This window comes from Momordica charantia, assembly GCF_013281855.1.
Source record: "Momordica charantia cultivar OHB3-1 chromosome 2 unlocalized genomic scaffold, Mcharantia_2.0 BLBB01000002.1, whole genome shotgun sequence".
Taxonomy (NCBI): Eukaryota; Viridiplantae; Streptophyta; class Magnoliopsida; order Cucurbitales; family Cucurbitaceae; genus Momordica; species Momordica charantia.
Window position 1 is genome coordinate 11,378,296 of NW_028275160.1, and position 22,909 is coordinate 11,401,204.

The following is a 22,909-nucleotide window of genomic DNA, read 5'->3' on the forward strand; positions in this document are numbered from 1 at the left end:
AAGTTTAAACTAGAAAAAGGGTCAGTGAATAGGAAACATTTTATTTTTTAAGGGAGAAAACTAATTTTCATAAGATCAACCTATAAAACAACCCTATCATACCAAGCAAAAAAGAAACAAAAAAACATGGCCCTCATCAAGTCTTAAAGAGATACATTTGAGAAAAGGGAAAGTTTAACCAAAAACTTCCATTTTATTACTTCTTGCTTCGAGTACATCAAACAAGTTACAGTCATAATATAAAACGGATCTCATATTCTTCAAAAGTCAACCAATAACTGGGACATCGATGACATCATCACATTCGTCAAGGACAACATAAACACGATTGCAGCAGAAATCATTAAGTCTGACCATGTTCGGTACTAAAAAAACAACCATTGCATAAGGATCTTCTCTTTCAATTATTGCTTTAGCTACTTCTCCTTTCTTTGCAATCAATTCAGGCCATCTAAACTTACGACCTGTATGTACAAACTTATACTTTAATAAAACAAACAAAATTCATTACGTTTACAACTATAGAATGATAGAGAAAGAAGTCTCCCCTTGACTCAAAGTGCAACAGACTAGGTCTGTACAAGTTCCGCTCGCACAAGGTGGATAGCGTGGCCAAGAAGGAGCACCTGACATTTTTTCAGTCTTACACTCTCTGAGATAACCTTTCGATGAACTTATATATATATATTTGTTCCCTTATATCTTTGAATTAAAAAAATTACACCTTCAAGCAATTTATTATTCATTTTCATTTAGGGACATTATATTTTCTATTTAAATATATCATCAATTTTTCTTCTATTTTATCTCCCTTAAATTTCTTTCTAAACTCTTTTAAATGCTACAATAAGATGCTACCATTTTGATTCAATAAGATTCCAAATGAGCTAAATTCAACATTCACTTTAGGCAATGCAAAAAAAGAATCCCAAACATTTATTTTTCAAATCCGAAGCAAGAATTCAACTTTCGAAACTCAGATTGAATGAAAAAAACGATTTTCTTTTTCTTTTTAGTACAACAAGTGGGATTAAAGGATTTTAACTCATAACTTTTTAATCAGAAAACATATGTCAATTATAGTTGAGCTCGGATAATTTTTTTAAATCTAAAATTTACCTTGAATGTATTGAAAATTTTCAATGAAATTTGTTACCAAAAAGCTTATGTCTCATCAATGTAGTGTTTTATTAATATAGTTAGATAGGTAAGCCCCTTTGGAAAAAAAATTAGATTTTTCTGATGGCGGGATTGGATTTTGAGGATGGACGAGTTGGATTTCATATATCAAATATCATCCAAATGATATGATTATGTGTTATTTTAGTACAACAAGTGATGGTGGAGATTCAAACTTACAACCTTTTGATCAAAATACGTGTTTAACTAGTAGAGCTATGCTTAAGTTAGTGATATGACTATGTGTTCAACTATACTAATAAAACGATAATTTAATGATTGATAAATTTTTTCTTAACAAAATTTATTAGTTTTTTTTTACTAAAAACTTATTGAGAATTTTTAATATATTAAGGATAAAATTGAAAATTTTAAAGGATTAAGTAACAAATTGACAATTACTCAAAATAATAGAGACTATTGCGTATCTTTTGCCCCTAATACAAATGAGCAATAAAATATAGTAATATGCCGATTCATTTGGTGATTCATTAATTTTTAGAAAAATAATTAAATACTTTATGTTTTTAAGAAATCAAAGAATTGGAAATATAATAATATTAGATATATAAGATTTTATTGGGTAGCAAAGAGATTAATAATTCCAAATCTTTGTTTGTTTATATTTAAAAATGGTTAGTGATTTTAGAATTAAATAATTTTCCCATTAATTGATTTGGATTTTGATTAAATTTCTTAAATTATGGATTTGGTTTGGGAAACAAATATTTGGAGATGGTTTCTCATAATGACTCATTTGCACTTTTTTCACTTCTAAAAATTTTCCTTTATTAAAGAAATTAATTACTCTCAGAGAAAAATTGAAGAAAATAATTTTGGGAGGAAATGTTCATTTATTCAAAGCCTTTTACCAAATTGGCATAATACTTTCTCGATAATCATATATTTTTTTCTTAAAAATCTTTTATTAGTATTATACATATTGACTTTTATGAAGGGATATAAATAAAAACTAATTTTAAAATATTTTTCATTTCAGTATATTATTTTTAAAATAATTGATGGCATAAAAAATTATATAATTTTGTTCAAGTGAAAAATTTTGATTTATTATTTCAAATTTGATTTTTTTTAATTCCATGCTTTTTCTTCTATATTCACATGAAATTTGGTTCTATGGCATATTTGAACAAATTTAATTGTATAACATCGTAGGATCCCAAATATTTTTAGATGCTTGAATATCCTACGTTCCTATAAACAAATGCGGAATCCAAAAGTCTGTCCCATTAATTATCTTGAATCTCAGAACCCGAGGGCTCGTTATAAAATTCTAAATTCATCCCTAATAGTAATAGTTTATGAATTTCTTTATTCTATTAGTTTTATTGAAATAAAATATAATATTTATGTTCTAAAATTAAATAAATAATGTCAAATTTAAAATGTTCATTAAATCTTAATAAAAATTGTAAAATGAAAAAACAGTTTTAATGTAGGTTTTGTTGGTTAAATTGACTAAAATTTTACAAGATATTTTTTAAAAATAATAATAATAAAATCGTTATCAAAATAATCTTAAAATTTTACAAGTATAGGTTATAATACATCACACATGCATAATACGTAAAACTTTACTAGTTATTTTAAACTTAAATGTGGGGTTTTTTTTCCTTTTTGTACTAATATATATATATATATATATAAAGGTATGGTTTTTTCATAATTTTTTCCCAACATTATGACAATTTCATTTCATTTTCTAAAACTTGATTTTGTTCAAATATAGTTTCCAAACCAACAATCAATTCATTATTTTCGATATACGTTTACTTTTAATTCGTGTGTTTTATTTATTTATTTGACATTCTAATTTATTCTTTTTTAATTGCTTCATGTTTTTTTCTAACCTAATTTTAGTACTAAAATACTAAAAATATAAACTTTTAAAACGTGATTCATTTTTTAAAATAATATAAATTTATTTGATTCACACTTATAAACATTTTTTCCAACTTAATAATATTTCATTATTATGTTTAGCTGTTAAAATTGTAGGTATATAATGGAGTACATGGTTATTAATACATTGGGATCTCAATCTTTCGAAAAATAATTAGAATTTGAAAACAGCCGTTATTTGGAAAAACTCGATTGAGAAGTAACAAATCAAGAAATGTCAACTTTAAAAGATATTAAAACTCTCATCGTCATAGCCAAACATGAGCAACTCATCAATAAATCGTACTTATCTCCAACCAAAACGTCATGAGTTCGAATCTCAACCTCCATTTGTTGTACTAAAAAAAGACAATATTATTAAAAAAAAGAGAGAGAGAAAAACCTCATTGTCATGGATGAAGAAATAACCTTAATTTTTTTCTGACACTAGAAAATTACATAAACTGCAAACTTTTTTTTATTATTATAACATGTGAGTGTAGAGATTCGAATTCACGATCGCGAAATAGGTATCTTAGTTAGTCAACCTATGCTCAGATTGACATAAATTGCAAACTTATACAACTACATGAGACCAAACAAAAGTCATTTTTATAGCATTTAAAAAAAAAAAGAAAAACAAAAAGTAGTGGTATTTTTGTAAATGCATAATTATTTTATGTCATTTAATATAATTTTTCAAAAAATTTTAAAATCTAATACGTAAACCTCTTTTTTTTTCTAGGAAACAAATATTCAAATTATGTAAAATAATATATATATATATATATTAATTAATTAATTAAAGAATAAAAGTAACATTTTGTTTAGCCACTTAATTTTAATTTAATTATATTTAATATAATCCTCCAATATTATATTTTTTTGACCTCGAAATTAGCTTAAGATCATGAGTATGAGCCATTAAAGTCGTTCAAAATTTAACGAAACAAACATAACTCAGCAGTAATTAGCATATATCTTCAACCAAAAGGTTGTGGGTACGATCCCCACTCCCCACATGTACTTAAAAAAAAATAAAAATCATCAAAAATTTTAGACTACAGAAACAAAATTATGTGTTCCATTATAAAATATATTTTAAAGATAGACAGTTTTTATGTCAATTACCGCTGGCTCACTTGGGCTAAAAATGGACATTAGATAGAATAAACATACTCAGAATCCCACCCCCACAAAGTTTGAACCAGAAAAAAGATTAGGTAATTACATTTTATTTTTTAAGTGAGAAAACTAATTTTTCATAAGATCAACCTATAAAACAACCCTATAATACCAAAACAAAAAACATGGGCCTCATCAAGTCTTAAAGAGATACATTTGAGAAAAGGGAAAGTTTAACTAAAAACTTCAATTTTATTACTTCTTACTTGGAGTATATCAAACAAGCTACAGTCATAATATAAAGCGCATCTCATATTCTTCAAAAGTCAACTAATAATTGGGACATCGACGACATCACCACGTTCATCAAGGACAACATAAACACGATTGCAGCAGAAATCATTAAGTCTGACCATGTTCGGTACTAGAAAAACAACCACGGCATAAGGAGCTTCTCTTTCAATTATTGCTTTAGCTACTTCTCCTTTCTTTCCAATCAATTCAGGCCATCTGAATTTACGACCTGCATGTACGAACTTATACTTTAATAAAACAAACAAAATTCATTACGTTTATAGCTATAGAATGAAAGAGGAAGAAGTCTCACCTTGAACCAAAGTGCAACAGACAACGTCTGTACAAGTACCACTCGCACAAGGTGGATAACGAGGTCAAGAAGGAGCACCTGACATCTTTTTCAGTTTTACACTTTCCTATGTTGAGATAACCTTTTGATAAACTTTTATATATATACGTGTGTGTGTTGATTCCTATCTTTCAATTCAAAAAATTACACCACAAAGCAATTTATTTTTCATTGTCATTTAGGGACATTATATTTTCTATTTAAATATGTCATCAAATTTTCTTCTTTTTTTTTTATCTCCCTTAAATTTCTTTCTAAACTCTTTTAAATAATGCTACAATAAGATGCTACCATTTTGATACAATAAGATGCTAAATGAACTTAATTCAATATTCACTTTAGGCAATGCAAAAAGAGAATCCCTAACATTTATTTTCAAATGATCGGAAGCAATAATTTAAGTTTTTAAACTCATAATCGAATAAAACAAACGTATTTTTTTTAGTACAATAAATGGATAATGAAGGGATTCGAACTCACGAACTCTTTATCAGAGACAAGTGTAAATTAATTACCGTTGAACTAAACTTATGTTGGTTAATAAAAGAAATGTTAAATATATCAAATGCTCTCAATTCTTTGAGGTAATTCTCAATTTGATCTTAATTTTTTGAAATCTAAATTATACCTTTGAATGTATTGAAAATTTTCAATGAGGTCCTTCTGAAAAGTTTTTGGTTAATTAAAATTAGAAAATTAAGAGCTTATGCGTCAGTGATGTAGTATTTTATTAACATATTTGGAGGCACATGTAAGCCATTTTGAAAAAAAAAAAGATTTTTTTTTTATGGCTAGATTAGAATTTAACAGTTGGATTTCATATATCAAAATATCATCCAAATGATACGATTATGTGTTACAATAAGTGAGGGTGGAAATTCGAACTTACGGCTTTTTGGTCGGAGATAGGTAATTTAACCAATTGAACTATACTCAAGTTGACAATATGGCTATCTGTTCGACTATGCTAATAAAACGATAATTTAATCATTCATCATCTTTTTCTTAACAAAATTTATTAATTTTTCTTTTTTACTAAGAACTTAATTAAGAATTTTTAATATATTAAGAATAAAATTGAAAATTTTAAAAAGTTAAGTACTAAATTGAAAATTACCGTGAATAGGAGGGACTATTGTGTATTTTTTTGCCCCTATACAAATAAGCAATAAGATATAGTAATATGGCGATTATAAAAACATAACTATATTTGGTGATTTATTATTTTTTAGAAAAATAATTACATGCTTTATATTTTTAAGGAATCAAAGAATTGGAAATATAATAATATTAGATACATGTGATTATATTGGGTAGCAAAGAGATTTAAATTCCAAATCTTTGTTTTTCTATATTTAAAAATGGTTAATGATTTTAGAATTAGATAATTTTCCCATTAATTGATTTGGATTTTGATTAAATTCCTTAAATTATGGATTTGGTTTGGGAAAGAAATATGCGGAGATGGTTTCTCATAATGACTCATTTGTACTTTTTTTCACTTACAAAAATTTTCCATTATTGAAGGAAATAATTACTCAAAAAAAAAAGGAAGAAAATAATTTTTGGAAGAAATGTTTATTTGTTCAAAGCCTTTTACCAAATTGGCATAAGACTTTCTTGATTTATTTTGGGAATGAATTTCAAATTTAAGTTTATTTATAAAAGCAAATTCAATGGTAGACAGAACACATATTATCATCTTAAAAGTTGATAATTCGAGATCACACGTCCTATAACTTTTAAATTAAAAAAAATTATATATATATATATATATATATTAACGTCACTGTTTACATATCAGCGTTATATGTTGATTAGACTAACATGAAACGATTCTGTATGATATGAAATTTCTTAGTCATTTCTTTGTTGAGAAATTATATGTTGAATATAAAATGTAACAAATTATTATAGCCTTGATAATTAAAAGCTACAACTAAAATACAACAAGCTGAAAATATAAGTTCCAAAAAAAAAAAAATATATATATATATATATATGTTGATGCGTGGATTTTGGTCCTCTGGTTCTCCTCCTCGCACACACCAAACTTGATGATTCGGGACTAATACTTACAAAACCAAATCCAGCTAAATCGGTGTGACTCTAGTCACACGGGCTCCGATGCCTAAGTTAGCAAGAGAATAATGTGAATGTGGTCAACTTTTAGATCCCCTTACCTTTAGGGTTGGATCGCTTCTTATGGCCGTGAAATAGTTCCAGAACTTTCCGTAGCTAACCTTAATTCACAGTTGCAGGGCTTGGGCGAAATCGTTGATCGAAGATGGGGACTTGTTGGTCGGGCCGTGGGACGAGCCCAGGTTGGGGCCAAGCCCTTTGTGGCCCAGTGGGCTCCCCTCCGATCGTGACCTGTAGCTTGACTATCGATTCTCGTTGCATAATAATTGTCCATACTCCCAATGCGATGCTTTCGATCTCAATGGGAGTATAAATTTTGTAGTGACTTATCTTGTCATATAGGCCCGTGATCCAGGAGAATGCAAGTTTTTCGGGGTTCGCACCGAGAATGTTTCAGTCTAACGGTCAAGGATCGTGGTCCGAGCCAATTGAGTTGTCGAATCATTGTGGGGCCTGTGGTACCCTAGTCGCAGTGAGTTGTCTCATCTTCACGAGACACAAGAAAGTGCATGTCTATTTTCCCTTTCCTTGCAAGACCCGAAGCGACCTTCCATGCAATTGTCACGTCTACAGTAGACCAGTGATTTTGAGATCACGAGGTGTTAGGTACCGAGCCGAGAAGTCACGAGAGTGTTGGGTACCGAGTCGAGAAGTCACGTGAGTGTTGGGTACCGCGCCGAGCACGCCTCGGTCCATTGGGTAAAGACCTCTGGACCGAGAACCGTGCTATGAGCTAAGGGCTATCTAAACCCCTCCATCCTCCTCATCTTTTCAATCTCCCGACAAGGTATTCATCTCTTTACTCTGCTTTTTGTTGTGCTTTTTTTTATGGCTAGCCTTAATTTCGAATGGACCTCCTCAGATGATGGGTCATCGTTTCACCCTTTGTCAGAATCTCAGTCCTATCGTCTGTTTTGGATGGATAACTCCACTCTTACTGCGAGGGACCTGCGTCGCTTGCGATCGAAATACCGTATCCCGGATTCGGTTAGCCTTCGTCTTCCGAATCCAGGAGAGAGTATTGATGGTTCTTTTCCCGGTGAAGTAGTATTTTATGTCGCGATGTTCCAATTTGGAGTCCGCCTACCGTTGCCTCTTTTTCTTCAAAACGTTTTAGCTTTTAATAAAGTAGCTCCTTCCCAAATCGTCCCGAATTGGTGGTCTATTTTGTGGTCGTACCTAGGGTGCGAGCAGCCTTTAACCGCCGCGAACTTTATGTCACTTTATTACCTCAAACACAGTCCCAAGGAAAACTTTCATTTTTATGTTAGCTTCTGGAACCAAGTTCTTGTTATGGCTCCCTCCTTAGTGAAGCATTGGAAGAACGAATGATTCTTTGTTGGCGGTGACTGGCTAGTCCGTGACGAGAGAGGGTTGTATTTTCCCGTCCCGACCGAGTGTAGGGAATTGGGTAAGTAGCTTCTGAGCTCCATCGGGACTTTCGTAGATATCAATTCTGATATTCCTTTTTTTGTTGGCAGTTTCCCGCAATTGTGAGCTTACCGTCGAGGCGTCCACTTTCTATCATACCGTTATCCAATTACCGGATATCGAGCGTTGGGGCCCAGATTTGGTTACAGAGCAAAACTTAGTAGATTTTGGCTTGGCTCTCCCATGTAACCCTCCAGGTCTTTGTCGAAATCCTCTCTTCACTTTGCATGAACGTCGCTTTTTACCTCTATCTTTATTTGTAGAAATGTCGAGACGGAGTGCTTCCTTGAATGAAAGAGAACGTCGTTGAAATGCCCAAGGTTTGGAGGCCAGCTCTAGTCGGGCTTCGGATATCGAAGTGACTGATTTGACCGAGGAGGGGCTCCCTTCACAACATGCTCGATCTTCCATGCCTCCGACAGCTCCGAGGCGTTCCGCCCGACTTCATGGGACGTCTATCCCGTCCTCCCCTCTAGGTCATCCAGGGAGCTTCTCTCAAGCTTCAATCTTCCCTTTCTCTGGCCCATATAATGTTGATGCTGATGGGACAGCTTACTTGGAAAGAGCATTTAGTCTTTGGCAGGGCCTCGGCGACTCATCAAGCGGGTCGGATTTTGGCCTGTCAAATCCTCAGCACAGTATCAGTACGTGCCTTATTGATCTCCACCAGGTGAGTGCTTTGTAGCTTCAAGTATTTGTCATAGCATCTTCTCCTAATGTCGAATTCTGTCCTTGGCAGATTTTCAATCGTCTGGTGATATTCTCGGGTCGGGTTGCTGATGAAATTAACCACCTCCGCTGTCACTATGCCCCTCGGGAGGAGCTGGAACAGGCCATTTCTTCCTTGAATCAGGCCAACAGTCTTCTGGAGTGTACCCAACGTGAGTTGGAAACGAAGAAGAGAAAATCTCGAGACGAGCTGGCTAACCTGCAGAGGAGACTTGACAAGGCCAACGCTCGGCTCTCTAACTCTGAATTCTTGGCCAGAGAATTCAAGAAAACTCAGGAGTACGTCGACCTGCAAAACTCTGCCATGGAATGCGGTGTTTCCTGGTCTCTTCGCCAAGTTTCTACTCAGCACCCTGACATTGACTTTTCCTTCCTCCCGGAGCGTTTTGAATCCTAGCGTGACGCTCCTGATGACATGGATGATGACGAAGACGAGTAATAGGGTAGCTTGAGTGAGTTGCTTTACTGTGTTTAGCGTTCGGTTGACCTTTATGTGCTTTGTCACTACGTTGCTTGTATTTCTTTTTGGAATTATCAATTAACCCTCTTACGAATCACTTATTGGCTTACGGCTCTAACTCTGATGGAGTTTTGTTGCTTTCATTTCCAAAGGTTTCTAACCCGTTGGCCATAGCCAATGGTTTTATACCCGCTGTCGTCTTTGGCTTTTTACTCCATCTCATGTTTTAATGGTGCTAGATCAATCGACCCGCTTCTGGTTTGGCCGTGTTGAGATTGTTTAATTGTTCTTTCCAAATTTGTCGATTAAAGTAGATTCGTGCCCCATTGCACGTGGTCGGCGTCGAGTGGTGGTCGGACCCGAGCCCTGCTCAGTCGAAAATAAGACCTATTGATAAAAATAAGCTACCAAATGGTTATCTCATAGTTCAAAATTGCCGATTAATGTAGATTTGTGCCCGTTCGCACTTGGTCAGTGTCGAGCAGTGGTCGGCCCTGAGCGCTGCTCAGCCTGTTCTGCTAGAGCTGGTTTTACCATCGTCGAGTAGAATTGGATTTATCAAGCTTACGTCGTCAAGTAGTCGGTACCTATTGCCCCCTACTCTCAAGGTAGCGTATTGTCGATATCTCTTTAGAGTACGCTTGTAGACGAGGCAAGGTGTTTTATCAAAGTCGCTTGACATCTCGTTTTGGATTTAGAAGACATAGTTGATAGAGAACCAAACAAATGGATACTTTATTGAATAAAAGAAACAATAATCAGAAATATTGCTAAAAGTAGAGAAACAAAAACAACCACACTTGGAGGAAAAAAGGAAAGATCAACAGCCCCCTTAGTAAAAGCCCTGTCGTTGCCCCTCATTGAGGTATAGTAGCATTCCCGCAACACTCGTTGCTCTCATTTAATCTCTCCTACTCCACCCGGTGTTGGGAACTTCATGGACTGGTGGTATGTGGATGGTATCGCTTTGAGCATATGCATTGTCGGTCTTCCCAATATTGCGCTGTAGGAGGATGTGTAGTCGACGACCAAAAAGTCCACCATCTTGGTGCACTTTTCGGCCCACTTCCAAATATTACAGGCAACTCTATCCTCCCTTCGGGAAGACCCGTTCCCCTCCAAATCCTACCAACGGTGCTAGGCTGCTCTTAAGCACCTTTTCTCCTAAATCCATGGCTTTGTAGGCTGTCCATGAGATGATATCTGCCGAGCTGCCCCCATCCACCAAAATTCGATGTACTTTCTCATTTGCTATCTTCAAAGTGATAACCAGTGCATCGTTATGAGGATGGAGGAGGTGGGTCGCCTCGTCCTCTGAAAACTCGATCGCCACTGACTGGTTCATAATATACGCATGGTAGACCTCATTTTGTCCGAGGCTCGCCTTAGCTTCTCGCACATCTGCCTTTCTTTTTCTCCCGGATTCTCTCTCTATTGGGCCTCCCATTATAGTTCGAATCTCTCGAGCAGGAGACTTGTCGTTTTCGCTGTTTTGTGTCGCTTTAGAGTCCTCTACATACTCTTTGAGATAGCCCCTTCGGAATAGCCCTTCCACCTCTTCCTTGAGATCAAAACAATCCTGAGTTGCATGGCCGTGATCCCGGTGGAAAAGGCAATATCGGCCTTTATTTAGTTTAGTTGACGGGTCCTTCATCCTCTACGGCCACTTAAGCAATCTTTGGTCTTTGATCTCCATCAGCACTTGCTCTAGTGGAACGGTGGTCGGGGTATACTTTTCAAATTTTCGGGGTGGATCTTTCTGACTACTCCGATCCCTCTTCTCCCATCTCTACCCCTGTGGTTTATCTCCCGACCTCTCCCTCTTTTGGTCGGTTCGCTTTCCGTCTGGCTCCATTTTTTAGTAAAAGAACTCACCAGCGCTCATGTACCTTTGAGCTCAGCTCAGCGCCTCTGAAAAGGTACTCGGTGTCTTCTTTCCTAACGAAAATGACAAATGCTCATCCCTGACGCCGGACATGAAGGCCAGTAGAGATACGGCGTCTGTAAGGCCTTCTACCTACAGCTTTTCCTCATTGAACCGAGCTACATAGTCGTGTAGACTCTCTGTCGTCCTCTGTTTAATAGTTAAAAGATAAGCCACAGGTCGGCTCCAACACTGCCCCCCTACAAACTGGGTCACGAATGCTCTGGCCAGGCTCTTGAAACGAGATTGACCCTCGTTTTAATTATTGGAACCATATTCTTGCTAACTCGTTTAATGTAGTCGAGAACACCCGGCACCTGACCGCCTCTGACACCCCATAGATATCCATCCATTCCCGATAAGCATCTAGATGGTCCACTGGGTCGGTCGTCCCGTCGAATTGTTTCACCGTGGGTAGCTTGAATTTTGGAGGGACCTTCTCTTTCATGATCTCCTCCGTGAATGGTGAGTCGGCTTGATCCAGTAGTTCTTCGAGGTCAAATCCCTTCTCCTTTTGGTTCTGTCGCTTCTCTGAAGACTCTGGCTGATCTGTCGGTTTGCCTTTGTCGAGGCCTATCGGCTCAGAGTTTCGGTTATCCTGGTTGCTCTTTCCCCCGTTTGGTTCTGGGATTTATGTTGCTTTTTTATCTTCTTGGAGTCGAAAATCCGGGTTCGTCGCCTGGTATTTCCACCTATCCACAACTTGCTCCCTGTACTGTTTGTTGATTCCTCGATCTCGCTTTGCGCTGTGCCCTTCCTTTTTCTCGGGTCTCTGACAAGGGGTACCTCGTCGGGCTCTTGTTGCAGCATGTCCTCTACCTTGTCTTCCAAGACCGCAAACTGCTTTTGGAGTGGCTCAAGGGTCGTTATTGCATGCGCCTCAGGCAACCCCTCCTGACGTTCCGGGTTTGACTGGCTGGTCCCATCCTCGGATCCTCCAACCTGGGGGTCGTCCAAGTTCAGCCTCCTTTTGGTAGAGTAGTTATCATCAGAGCGTCGTGGACTCCTTTCTGGCGTCATGTTGCTCAATTGGATGCTTTAAATCGTCCCCACAGACGACGCCAATTGTTGATGCGTGGATTTCGGTCCTCGATTCTCCTCCTCGCACACACCAAACTTGATAATTCGAGACTAATACCTGCAAAACCAAATCGAGCTAAACCGGTGTGACTCTAGTCACACGGGCTCCGATGCCTAAGTTAGCAAGAGAATAATGTGAATGTGGTCAACTTTTAGATCCTCTTACCTCTAGGGCTATATCGCTACTTATAGCCGTGAAATAGTTCCAGAACTTTCTGTAGCTAACCCTAATTCATAGTTGCAGGGCCTAGGCGAAATCGTTGATCGAAGATGGGGACTTGTTGGCCAGGCCGTGGGCCGAGCACGGGTCGGGACCAAGCCCTTCTTGGCCCAGTGGGCTCCCCTCCGATCGTGACCTGTAGCTTAACTATCGATTCTCGTTGCATAACAATATATATATAAAGTGAAAATATAAGTTTACTATGGATCAAATTTGGTCGGTCCTTTTAAACTTTTTCAACTCTACCTTTTGATGAATTTTATTATTCCTCCCTCCCAGTAATAGATCAGACTTACACTGATTTGAGCGTCAAACCTCCTTCTCTAGATTCGTTTCAGTAATATATTACCCTTTTCTTTTTCTTTGAACAAGAATATTATTACTTCGAAGAATGGGAATCAAGGAAAGGCCAATGATTGTTCTTTTTTTTGTGTTTTTTTTTTTTTTTTTTTGAAAATCAGCCGATGATTGTTATTAAAGCTTAGAAATTGAATTAATTGATAGAGAGTAGACAACGATTCGGGAATCACTTCTCATTTCTCTCGTGCAACTTCAATTTTAATAATCACTTTATAACTTTTATCATTTTTCTCTCATCTATTAATAAGGTCGATAACGTTTTAATTAAAATATTTTTATTATTTCTTTGTTTATTTATATTACTAATAATCTTTTTCTAATAAAAATTTATCTTTTATTAGTCGAGATGATTTTATTGTAAAATATTACAAATTTCTATTTAATTTACTTTGTTATTGTTAATTAATTTCAATAAAATTGTAAAAATAGACTTCATTATTATTCAATATTAGAACAACGATGTTTTTCTAATAAAAATTATTGTAATCTTTTTTAGTTAATGTAATTTTATTTTTTTATTATTTGTTAATATTAAATAAATTGTAAAAATAAAAAATGATTTACTTTCAATAATCAAATTAAAATGTATTATTATTTTAATTAAAAATAATATTATCATATTGTTCTATAAATAAGAAAGGAGACATTATAATAATTATTATATATCTAATTCCAATTCCGATAAACAACATCGAGTAAATAACACTTTTATTCAGATTGATTTTCATTCTTATTCCTAGTAAATAAACGCAACCTAAATGTAATACCAATTGCTTCATTCTACTTTTATGGAAATCCACACTTTTTCAGAAATGGAAATCCACAATTTTTCAGAAGTGGAAATTAAGATTTTTTACGATCCAGTTCAATGTCAATATGATCTAAGCATATATCTCAGTGTATAAGACACCTATTATTATCGACCAAGTTGAAAGTTCAATCAGTTCAATCTCCTGCCCAACCGAACTTAAAAATAAAATCCAAAATTTATGTGTCACCCATTCAATAGGACATGGACAACAACGAAACAAACATTTAAAAAAGAAAAAAAAAATCAATTACTTTAACCCATAATCATCAGCTTGAGGTTCAAGAAAATAAGGATGCACCACATTTCATCTACTTCTTCTTCAGCCTATTCTCATCTACATTCCCTCTCCCTATTTTGCCATCTACATTTTCTTCTCCCTATTCAAGCTTTTTCCTCCGAGCAGCCTCCTCCTTTTGTCTTTGGATCAGCTCGAGCTCACGGTATCGTTCTTCCTCCTTCCGCTGCAGCTCCAGAGCTTCTCGTCGCTGAGCTTCTTCTACTCTTCTCCTATTCTCTTCTAGCATTCTATCAAGCTCTTCTCTCTCTTTTCGAGCTTGTTCCTGAAAAACGTCGCATTCAATACTAAGATCAAGAGGAGGTAAATCTCCCCGAAAATGGGCGTGCATAGTTAATGATTCAGGTTCCAATCAAGACAAACCACAAACTCATCCAGAACTAAGGAGAAACACGAAGTGTCCAATTAACTGAACTTTAAATAAAGCGTTCATTTTGTACTAATTAAACATTTTATCTAAAATAACTTTTAATTGATTGTTATCTGTTTTTAGAATTTCTAGAACCCGAAGGCACTCTTTAAAATTTTAACCAAACACTACCAATCAAGAAAAAAGAGACATTTATCCCTCCAAAAACACTCTAAAATCATGTCAAACACACACTAATATGAACCAGTGCTTTGTTGGAAGGAAAAGCCCTGTTGAATAGTTTGAATTGGGTTTGGTTGAATATTGAATGAATGTTAAATTTAGTCACAATCTAAAAATTCAGTGGTTCTCATTCGGTAATACCAGGACTGTATAAGGATGCATACATAAGTGTGTTATATATATATAGTAACTATTCCTGTCTGCAACATTTCTGGTTCCACTAATAATGGCCACTAAGAGTCCTGCGGTCAACAAGGAAAAGGACACGAAAGGCCGAACCAAGAACATTTAGATATGCCAAATAAAACATTAAGGTACTATTTCATTTCAAATGGTTTAAAGCAATACGTCTTAAGTTATTTAAAGTATCAGAAGCATATGAAGCATTGATCCAAGTAGTTGAAGATTCGGTCATAAAAATGGGAGATCAGATTTCTCAAAAGAACTTGTATTATAAAATCTTTGGTGAATCCAACATTTCCTTTCAAATTGGATTTTTGTGTGATAATAGCAAAATCAATTCCTCGCATTTGCTTCTTCCTGGCAACAACAGCAAGCTTGCAACAATGTTTTGCACATTATCAAATTCCATTGGCCAAATTATATTTCTTAAATTCAAATGCGAGGGGAAAAAGTTAGATTACATGCTCCTATAGGCTACACAAGGGCATTGAGATGCTAACATTGTAAGTAAAAGTTAGAAGAAAATACCAAGTGCTTAAATTGACATACAGTAAATAATTACCAGCTGCAGAAAGCACATTCCTCGAATTTTTTGATGCGAAGTAATCGATCTACAAATATGTCATGGCTACTATGCATTTGGAGTTGATACAACCACGAAACGTAGCAAAAAGAATAGGAAAGAAAACGCTTACTTCTTTCTGTCTTGCAGCGGTAAGGGCGGCTTCTTTCTCTTTTTCAAGTTGCCGATCAACATCATCAAACAACTTCTTGCGACCTTCCTCTATCCGCCTCTGTATTTCTAATTTAGTCTCTTCAGAGTTCAACCTTTCTTCAACATTCTTCCGAATCTTTTCCTCCATCCTCATAGCTGCATCTTCTTCTAACTTTCTCAACTCTGCCTCGTACCTGGTAGAAGGAGTGCTAAATTTCAATCATAGAGGCCAAGCCAACATCTCAATGATATCATTTCGGCAGTCAGTAACAACAAAATCAAAAGATTCATTCTAAAGTTTTGTCACTTTTTTCCCATCTTCAACCATATCACACCACACATACATATTTCGCACTCGTTCAATGAATAAACTACACTAAAGGGTCAGAGTTCAAGAAGTCAGTATCTTTGGCACGAGCCCGAGAAAGACACACAAAGCTTATAACCAAGACAGTAAGATAAAGAATATAACACACAAGGAATTATAGTACTTCAGCAGTATGCTTACATCCTCTTTGAACCAGAAGCTTGGAAGTTTTATCAATGAAGAAGAAGAGTCACAATATGAACAGCCAGATTAGAACCAAGAATTACAAGAAAGAAAACGTCAGAATTCATCTCTAACTGCACCAGCTCCCTCTTTGTATACAGCTCTCAGCCGTTAGATAGATAACTGCCATAATCTGATTTATATTTTACTTTAACTGATCTTCTGCCCGTTTGTTCAACTGCTTACACAAACCATTCTCAGTTATAATCAAGGGATTTTCGTCTTTCAATAGGTAAATTCCGATGGTGCGATTTCAAATACTAAAACCATTTCTAGAATTAAGAAATTCAAATGGGATGTGAAATTATCGGTAGAAACAAACACCCAACTTAAGAAGAAGTTATTATGGAGATTGGAAAGTACCTCTTCTTCTCTTCTTCCTCTTTCTTGAGCTTCTCAATCGCATTTTTCCGTTCAGTGGAAGCATGGCTCGGACTAGAGCTTCGTGATTTGGGAGAAGGGGAAGGGGAAGACGAGGAAGTCCGACTTCGGTGGCGCCGGCGTCTGCGTGGAGTGGGAGAGCGAGTCCTACGACGCCGGTACGACGGCGAACGACTCCGACGGCGGCGGAGGGAACGCGAACGGCTTCTTCTCCTGCAACATAAAACGTAGAAACAGATCAGAAATTGCTTCGGTGAGAGGTTGAAGAAGCGAGAGAGAACCTGGAATGGGAATTGGAATAATATGGGGAAGGGCTTCGGTCCCTTCTGCTTCTCCGGCTATGGCGGTAGGAATTTCCCCGGTGACTGTACGATGGAGACCTCGATAAACTCCTTCCCATTGGAGCGAATTGGATTGATTTCCGTCCAGTGGATGAAGAATCAGAGGAGGAAGAAGAACGAACCCTAGGCGGGCTCACTGGAATCGAAAATCAGGAATCGAAAATCTGGGTTGATCATAGATTCATATACATTTCATTCATGCCTAAAGAGAAAGCAATGTTCCAACTTCTGCTTGGCTTCCATGGTTTTCAAATTGGGGGTTCGCCATTTTTGTATCAGTGTAAGGTGGAATTTGATATCAAAATAATATATAATGCATCCCTCTTGCATGCCAATGGTTACCTAAGGTTATACTAAAAAGATTTGAATTTTTTTTAATTAAATTTTCGTCACGTGTCGATTTTTATAGTCGTCAATGTGACGGATAAATTAATATTTTCAAAGTACTGTAAGAAAAATCTAATAAAATATGCTGATATAGATGTAATATTGATATTAATCATTTGTAATTTATCAAATTGTGAAATGCTTATTATTTCTTTTTTTATAAGAAACATAAGATATATATTAGAAACTAGCAAAAGGGAACAACCTACGGGCAAGGACCGAGGAGGCCCTCCCCAAAAAACTACCACATTACAGCTTGCCAATCCCGTGAAAGAGGGGCTAAATTGTAATTACAGAAGAATCTCCTATAAGTAAGGCACCAAGATGCCGTAATAATTTGTACATTCTTAAGAAAAATATAAAAAAATTAAGAGGTATCGCTAAAGACTCTTTGGTTTCTTTCTTTCCAAATACTCCAAAAACAAGCTCTCCCAGCACAACTCCAAAGGACCCTCGTTTTTTCTTTTAGAGTGCCACCGTGTATAATTTCAATCAGCTAATCATCGACCTTCTTAAGGAGACAATCCGAAATGCCACATTCCCTCACAATAAAAGATCGACACTTTGATGCGAAATTACAATGGAGAAACAAATGATCAATGTTCTCCTAATTTCTAAGGCAAAGGGAGCAAACAAAAGGAGAAATCATCCTGTTTTGAAGCTTCTTCTGCAATGTCTCATGAGTATTTAGGCTTCTGTAAGCTATGCTCCAAAGAAAGACTTCGATCTTCCTTGGACAGGAGAATTTCCAAATCAAAATAATGAGAGGGGACTTTAGAAAGGGAGTCATTTTCGTAAGCTTTAGGAACATAGATTTGGTGGTAAAACGTTTCTCTACCCAAAGTTTATTCCACCTTGTCATCACCCACCTCCCATCTAAAAGAGTTTAGCATCTCCATCAATCTCAGCGAGCTCTCCACCTCTCTATCGAAAAGACCTCTTCTAAGACCCAAGTTCCAATCGCAGTGCTCATTGTTCCAACAATCAACCACAGTACAATCTTTCTTGGTTGATATTCTATATAAATCTGGAAATCTGCTTTCAAAGGAAATATTTCCCAGCCAAGAGTCCTTCCAAAATTTGATCCTTTGCCCATTCTTCACCTTGAAGGAAATGAAGTGCATAAAATCAATTCTCATCTTTGCAATTTCCATCCAAGGCCTCCCCTTAGTAGCCCCTCTAGTTGTTGGTGGCAACCATCTATTGTCGTCTCTGTTGTATATGCTTGAAAGAATGCATTTCCACAATGGATCTTCTTCTTGAATGAATCTCCACAGTCACTTGTGAAGCAAGGCATTATTTCTCTGCTCGTAAGCTCTAATCCCCAACCCACCGTAAGCCTTTGGCAGGGAAGTACGTTCCCAACTCACTAGATGCCTCTGAGGGTGTTGACGATAGCCACTCCAAAAGAAATTTCTAACAATTTTCTCCATTTCTAAGATCACTTTTTTGGGAGCCTTGAAAATAGAAAAGGCATACAACGGTATGCTATTAAACACTAAAAGAGCCATAATGAGCCTGCCTCCCTTGGGAAGCATAAGATTTTTCCAATTTTCGAGTTTCGCCCTGAACTTCTTGACAATTTTATCCCAAAAAGAAGTTTTTTTTTTTTTTGAAATTTCCTCCTAGAGGAACCCCCAGATAATTAATAGAAAGCATATTTGCTTTACAACCAAAAATAACAGCTTGCTCAAGAATAGATTTTTCCAATTTTTGAGTTTCGCCCTGAACTTCTTGACAATTTTATCCCAAAAAGAAGTTTTTTTTTTTGAAATTTCCTCCTAGAGGAACCCCCAGATAATTAATACAAAGCATCTTTGCTTTACAACCAAAAATAGCAGCTTGCTCAAGAATAGCCTCCTTTTCCACATTAATTCCCACCAAGGTTGTCTTCTCAAGATTGAGAGAAAGACCAGATTCCATCATGAAGATAGCTAGGAAAGTCCACCACCTTTCTAAGTTGTCATCACCATCTGGACAGAAAATGATAGTATCATCGGCACATTGAAGGTGTGTGAGCGTCACCTCGTTGTGGCATATCCTAGAGCTACTTAGGAATCTTCTTTTGCAACAAAAATGGATGGACCGGCTAAGTGAGTCTCCAATAATAGTGAAAAGGAAAGGAGAAAGGGGATCTCCTTGCCTAATCCCCCTTCTCGCAATTTTCCCTCTAGGTTTCCCATTGACAATGATGGAGAAATTGGTCGATGTAAGACAGCCTAATCCACATTCTCCACCTATTGCCGAAGCCTTTGTCCCTCAAGATCGCGTCGAGATAATCCCAATCAACCTTGTCATAAGCCTTTTCTAGGTCAAGCTTTAACAAGAAGCCTCTCTTTTTTTCTTATCTTTCCAATCCCAACAACCTCCAAAGCAACCATAATAGCATCAAGAATCTACCTTCCCTCCACGAAAGCTATCTGAGAGTCATCAATAATAACAGGGAGAACTTTTTTGAGTCTATCAGCCAAAACCTTAGAGATTATTTTGTACAAGGAGGTGACCAAGCTAATAGGCATGTACTCACAAAGTCTATTAGCCTTTAGTTTCTTTGGGATGAGGCATATATAGATCTCATAGGTCTTATTGTTGATAATTTCATTTTCAAAAAAATCTTGGAACACCTCTACTATGTTTGTCTTCAAGATGTTCCAAGGTTTTTTTTAAATTCATTCGACATATCGTCAGAAACTGGAGATTTCAAGTTTCCTAGGCTTTGAATTGCTTTCCGGATCTCCTCCTCTTTAAAAGGTTCCTCCAGCCATATACTCTACTGACCGGTGAGAGGGGCCGATTGAATACCCTCCAAAGTGAATCTCGAGCCCTCCGTATTAGCATACAACCTTTCAAAAAACTGCACGACTTCCTGCTCTATATCCTCATCAGTAGCGAGCAAATTCCCATGACCATCCTCTAACGATGAAACGTAGTTTCTGTTTTTTCTTGCCGAAGCCCATTGATGAAAGAAATGCGTATTTTCATCTCCTTGCATAAGCCATTGTTGCTTACATTTCTGAGACCATAGCTTAAACTCCTTAAAAACCATCTCCGATAGTTGAATTCTCAAGGCTCTCCTTTTGTTGTTCAAATCAGCATCTAGGTGCCCCCTCTCCTCAGCCTTGTCTATCTCATCTATTTGCATCTGGCATTGTTTTTTCTCGACATCCACTCTGCCAAAAACTTCTCTATTCCACTTGATCAAATGTTCTTTTTAAGCGTTTCATGAAAGCATAACCCGGCCAACCCTTAGGAGAAGCCTCCAACCACCACTGTTTAAATTTTTCCAGAAAATCCGAATGGGCCATCCACATGTTCTCAAACCGGAAAGAGGTTGGACCCTATTTATGAGAACCAAAACTGAGTAAAAGGGGATAATGGTCTGAAGACGTTCGAGATAGCCTATTTAACATAACATCTTTAAAGGCCATATTCCAGTCTTGGGAGATGAGGAATCTATCAATTCTAGTGGCAGACGGGGAATCCCTACCACACGACCAAGTAAACTGACCGTTCTTCATTGGAATATCTACCAAATCAAGCTCAGCAATTAAGTCATTGAAGAGCCTCATACTCTTAGTTATCCTGCCTCCTCTTAGCTTCTCCGAAGTCCATCAAGTTACATTAAAGTCACCCCTTAAACACCAAGAGCCAACACAGAATTCTGAAAGAGTAGCTAATTCATTCCAGAAATGCTTATTTGTTAATTTCGATACTCATGACAAATTGTTTTGTTTTTATAACATTTTTAGAAGTATCCATATATTTCCATCGATATTTTTATGAAACTGAGAGCTCGACGATTCTAGACATTTAAGACCGTCATTACTATATACAACAAACGTGAAGTGGAGATTTGAACCTATAACCTTTAAGAGGGGAGGAGCAAAGTGTCTTGAGAGCTGAGTTGTTGACTTAAAAGATCACATTTCTTTTTTCTTAATTTTTCTTTCTTATATTTTTAAAATATGATTCTCATATGTCATTTTTAAGAAATGTTTTAAACATGTATATCAATATTGAAAATACTCAAGTTAGTTCATTGTTCAATGATATGATCGTCACAAACTTAATTGCAAGGTGAGAGATCGAACCATTGATGATAATAAATAAATGTTTGATTCGCTTTGTATGTTTAAGAGTCTAATTAGTGTAAGAACCATTATCCTAAAATGTATAATAAATATTTTTAAAATTAAATATACCATAAATTTTGTGTATTTAAAAAATAATAATTTTCATGTGTAGCTTTTACTTTATAAATTTTACCTATGTGAAAAAACAAGAAGAGTAAAACATATTTATGTTTCTTTTTTAATTTAAAAAATAGAAAATAAGAAACACTTGTCAAAAGTTTTTTTTGTTGTAAAATTGAGGAACGAAACGAGGCAACGTCGGGAAAATAAAATAAACAAAACAATTCAAATAATAAAAGAAAATTCAAAATTCAAAATGGCATTTCCCACCAATTTTCAAACTTGATTTCCCACCAAATTTCTCACTAATTTCTCACCACTAATTTCTCACTATGAGCACCACATTGACTTTATTTATAGGTCATAGATAAGCATGTGGTGTGATTTACATGACACTAATAATATCTAAAATTGAAACATATGGGACATTAGGGTTTCCGCACATAGTGCATGAATAATGGACATATGGGGTTATGTATAAAAAACACATACTGGACATATGGAGCATGGATTATGAGACATCTCAATATTTGGACACTAAGCCAGGGTCAGTGAACATCTATTTAATTTAAAAATTCATAATATTTTTTTTTTTTCTTTTTTGTCCAACAAAAGTGGGATGGGAGGATTTCAACCTCCAAATTCAATAAAAGGAATTATATACCTCCACGTTTAGCCATGTTGGCACCAAAATTATTATATTTTTCTTTCTTTAGGTGGAATGTTTATTTTTTAATTCAATATAAGAAGCAATTACCAAACGCATATATGTTTCTCCTTCTTAATAAAAATGAAACAAAAAATAGTAAATGAGAAAAAATAAACATAAATGTTACAAAACATTTCGATGCCTCCTTTACTACTTGATCTGATCAAAATTAATCAAAACTGAACAACTAATCTTCAATTTTGAATCTAATGAAACCGAACCAACAAATATATCTTTACCATAACAGTCCAATTTGTTTTCTTAATGTGTGTTCTTTGGATAGTCTATAATGATGATTATTTTTTTTAGTACAACGACATGTGGGGATGGAAGATCGGAGATATATGCTTAACCAATTGAGCTAAGCTCAATATGACGAGCAATGATAATTTGATGAGAAAGTGATGGATGTGACGTACTAAGGGGACTATCAACAATCCTAAGAACAATCATATTTAGTTATAGTTTGGATCTCAAATATACTACCGTTCGAGAGTTACTAGTTTCAAGTTATATAATGTTTTAAATTATACTAGATATATCGACATGTCGAG

The 22,909-nt window shown here is 35.8% G+C and overlaps 2 protein-coding genes across 2 annotated transcripts; both read right to left on the bottom strand.

The window, feature by feature from the left end:
* Positions 1-10,701: 10,701 nt before the first annotated feature.
* On the bottom strand, positions 10,702-11,268 carry LOC111025291 (uncharacterized). Its single transcript, XM_022303135.2, has one exon. It carries the CDS (start codon positions 11,266-11,268, stop codon positions 10,702-10,704), a length of 567 nt encoding a protein of 188 aa, XP_022158827.2.
* Positions 11,269-14,092: 2,824 nt separating this feature from the next.
* LOC111025295 (uncharacterized) lies at positions 14,093-17,369 on the bottom strand. The gene is made up of 4 exons (XM_022303139.2): positions 17,007-17,369; positions 16,708-16,938; positions 15,775-15,988; positions 14,093-14,569 (listed from the first exon to the last, which is right to left on the bottom strand). Exons 1-4 carry the CDS (start codon positions 17,123-17,125, stop codon positions 14,387-14,389), a joined length of 747 nt encoding a protein of 248 aa, XP_022158831.1. The 5' UTR covers positions 17,126-17,369; the 3' UTR covers positions 14,093-14,386.
* Between the last annotated feature and the right edge of the window lie 5,540 nt (positions 17,370-22,909).

What these genes read in the sequence shown, in the direction of transcription:
- LOC111025291 (XM_022303135.2), bottom strand. Translation starts at nt 11,268, where the DNA reads ATGAAGGACCCGTCAACTAAACTAAATAAAGGCCGATATTGCCTTTTC.
- LOC111025295 (XM_022303139.2), bottom strand. Translation starts at nt 17,125, where the DNA reads ATGGGAAGGAGTTTATCGAGGTCTCCATCGTACAGTCACCGGGGAAAT. An exon ending in TATTCCAATTCCCATTCCAG is followed by an intron (nt 16,939 to 17,006) that starts GTTCTCTCTCGC and finishes TTTATGTTGCAG; the next exon opens with GAGAAGAAGCCGTTCGCGTT. An exon ending in GAGGAAGAAGAGAAGAAGAG is followed by an intron (nt 15,989 to 16,707) that starts GTACTTTCCAAT and finishes TCCTTCTACCAG; the next exon opens with GTACGAGGCAGAGTTGAGAA.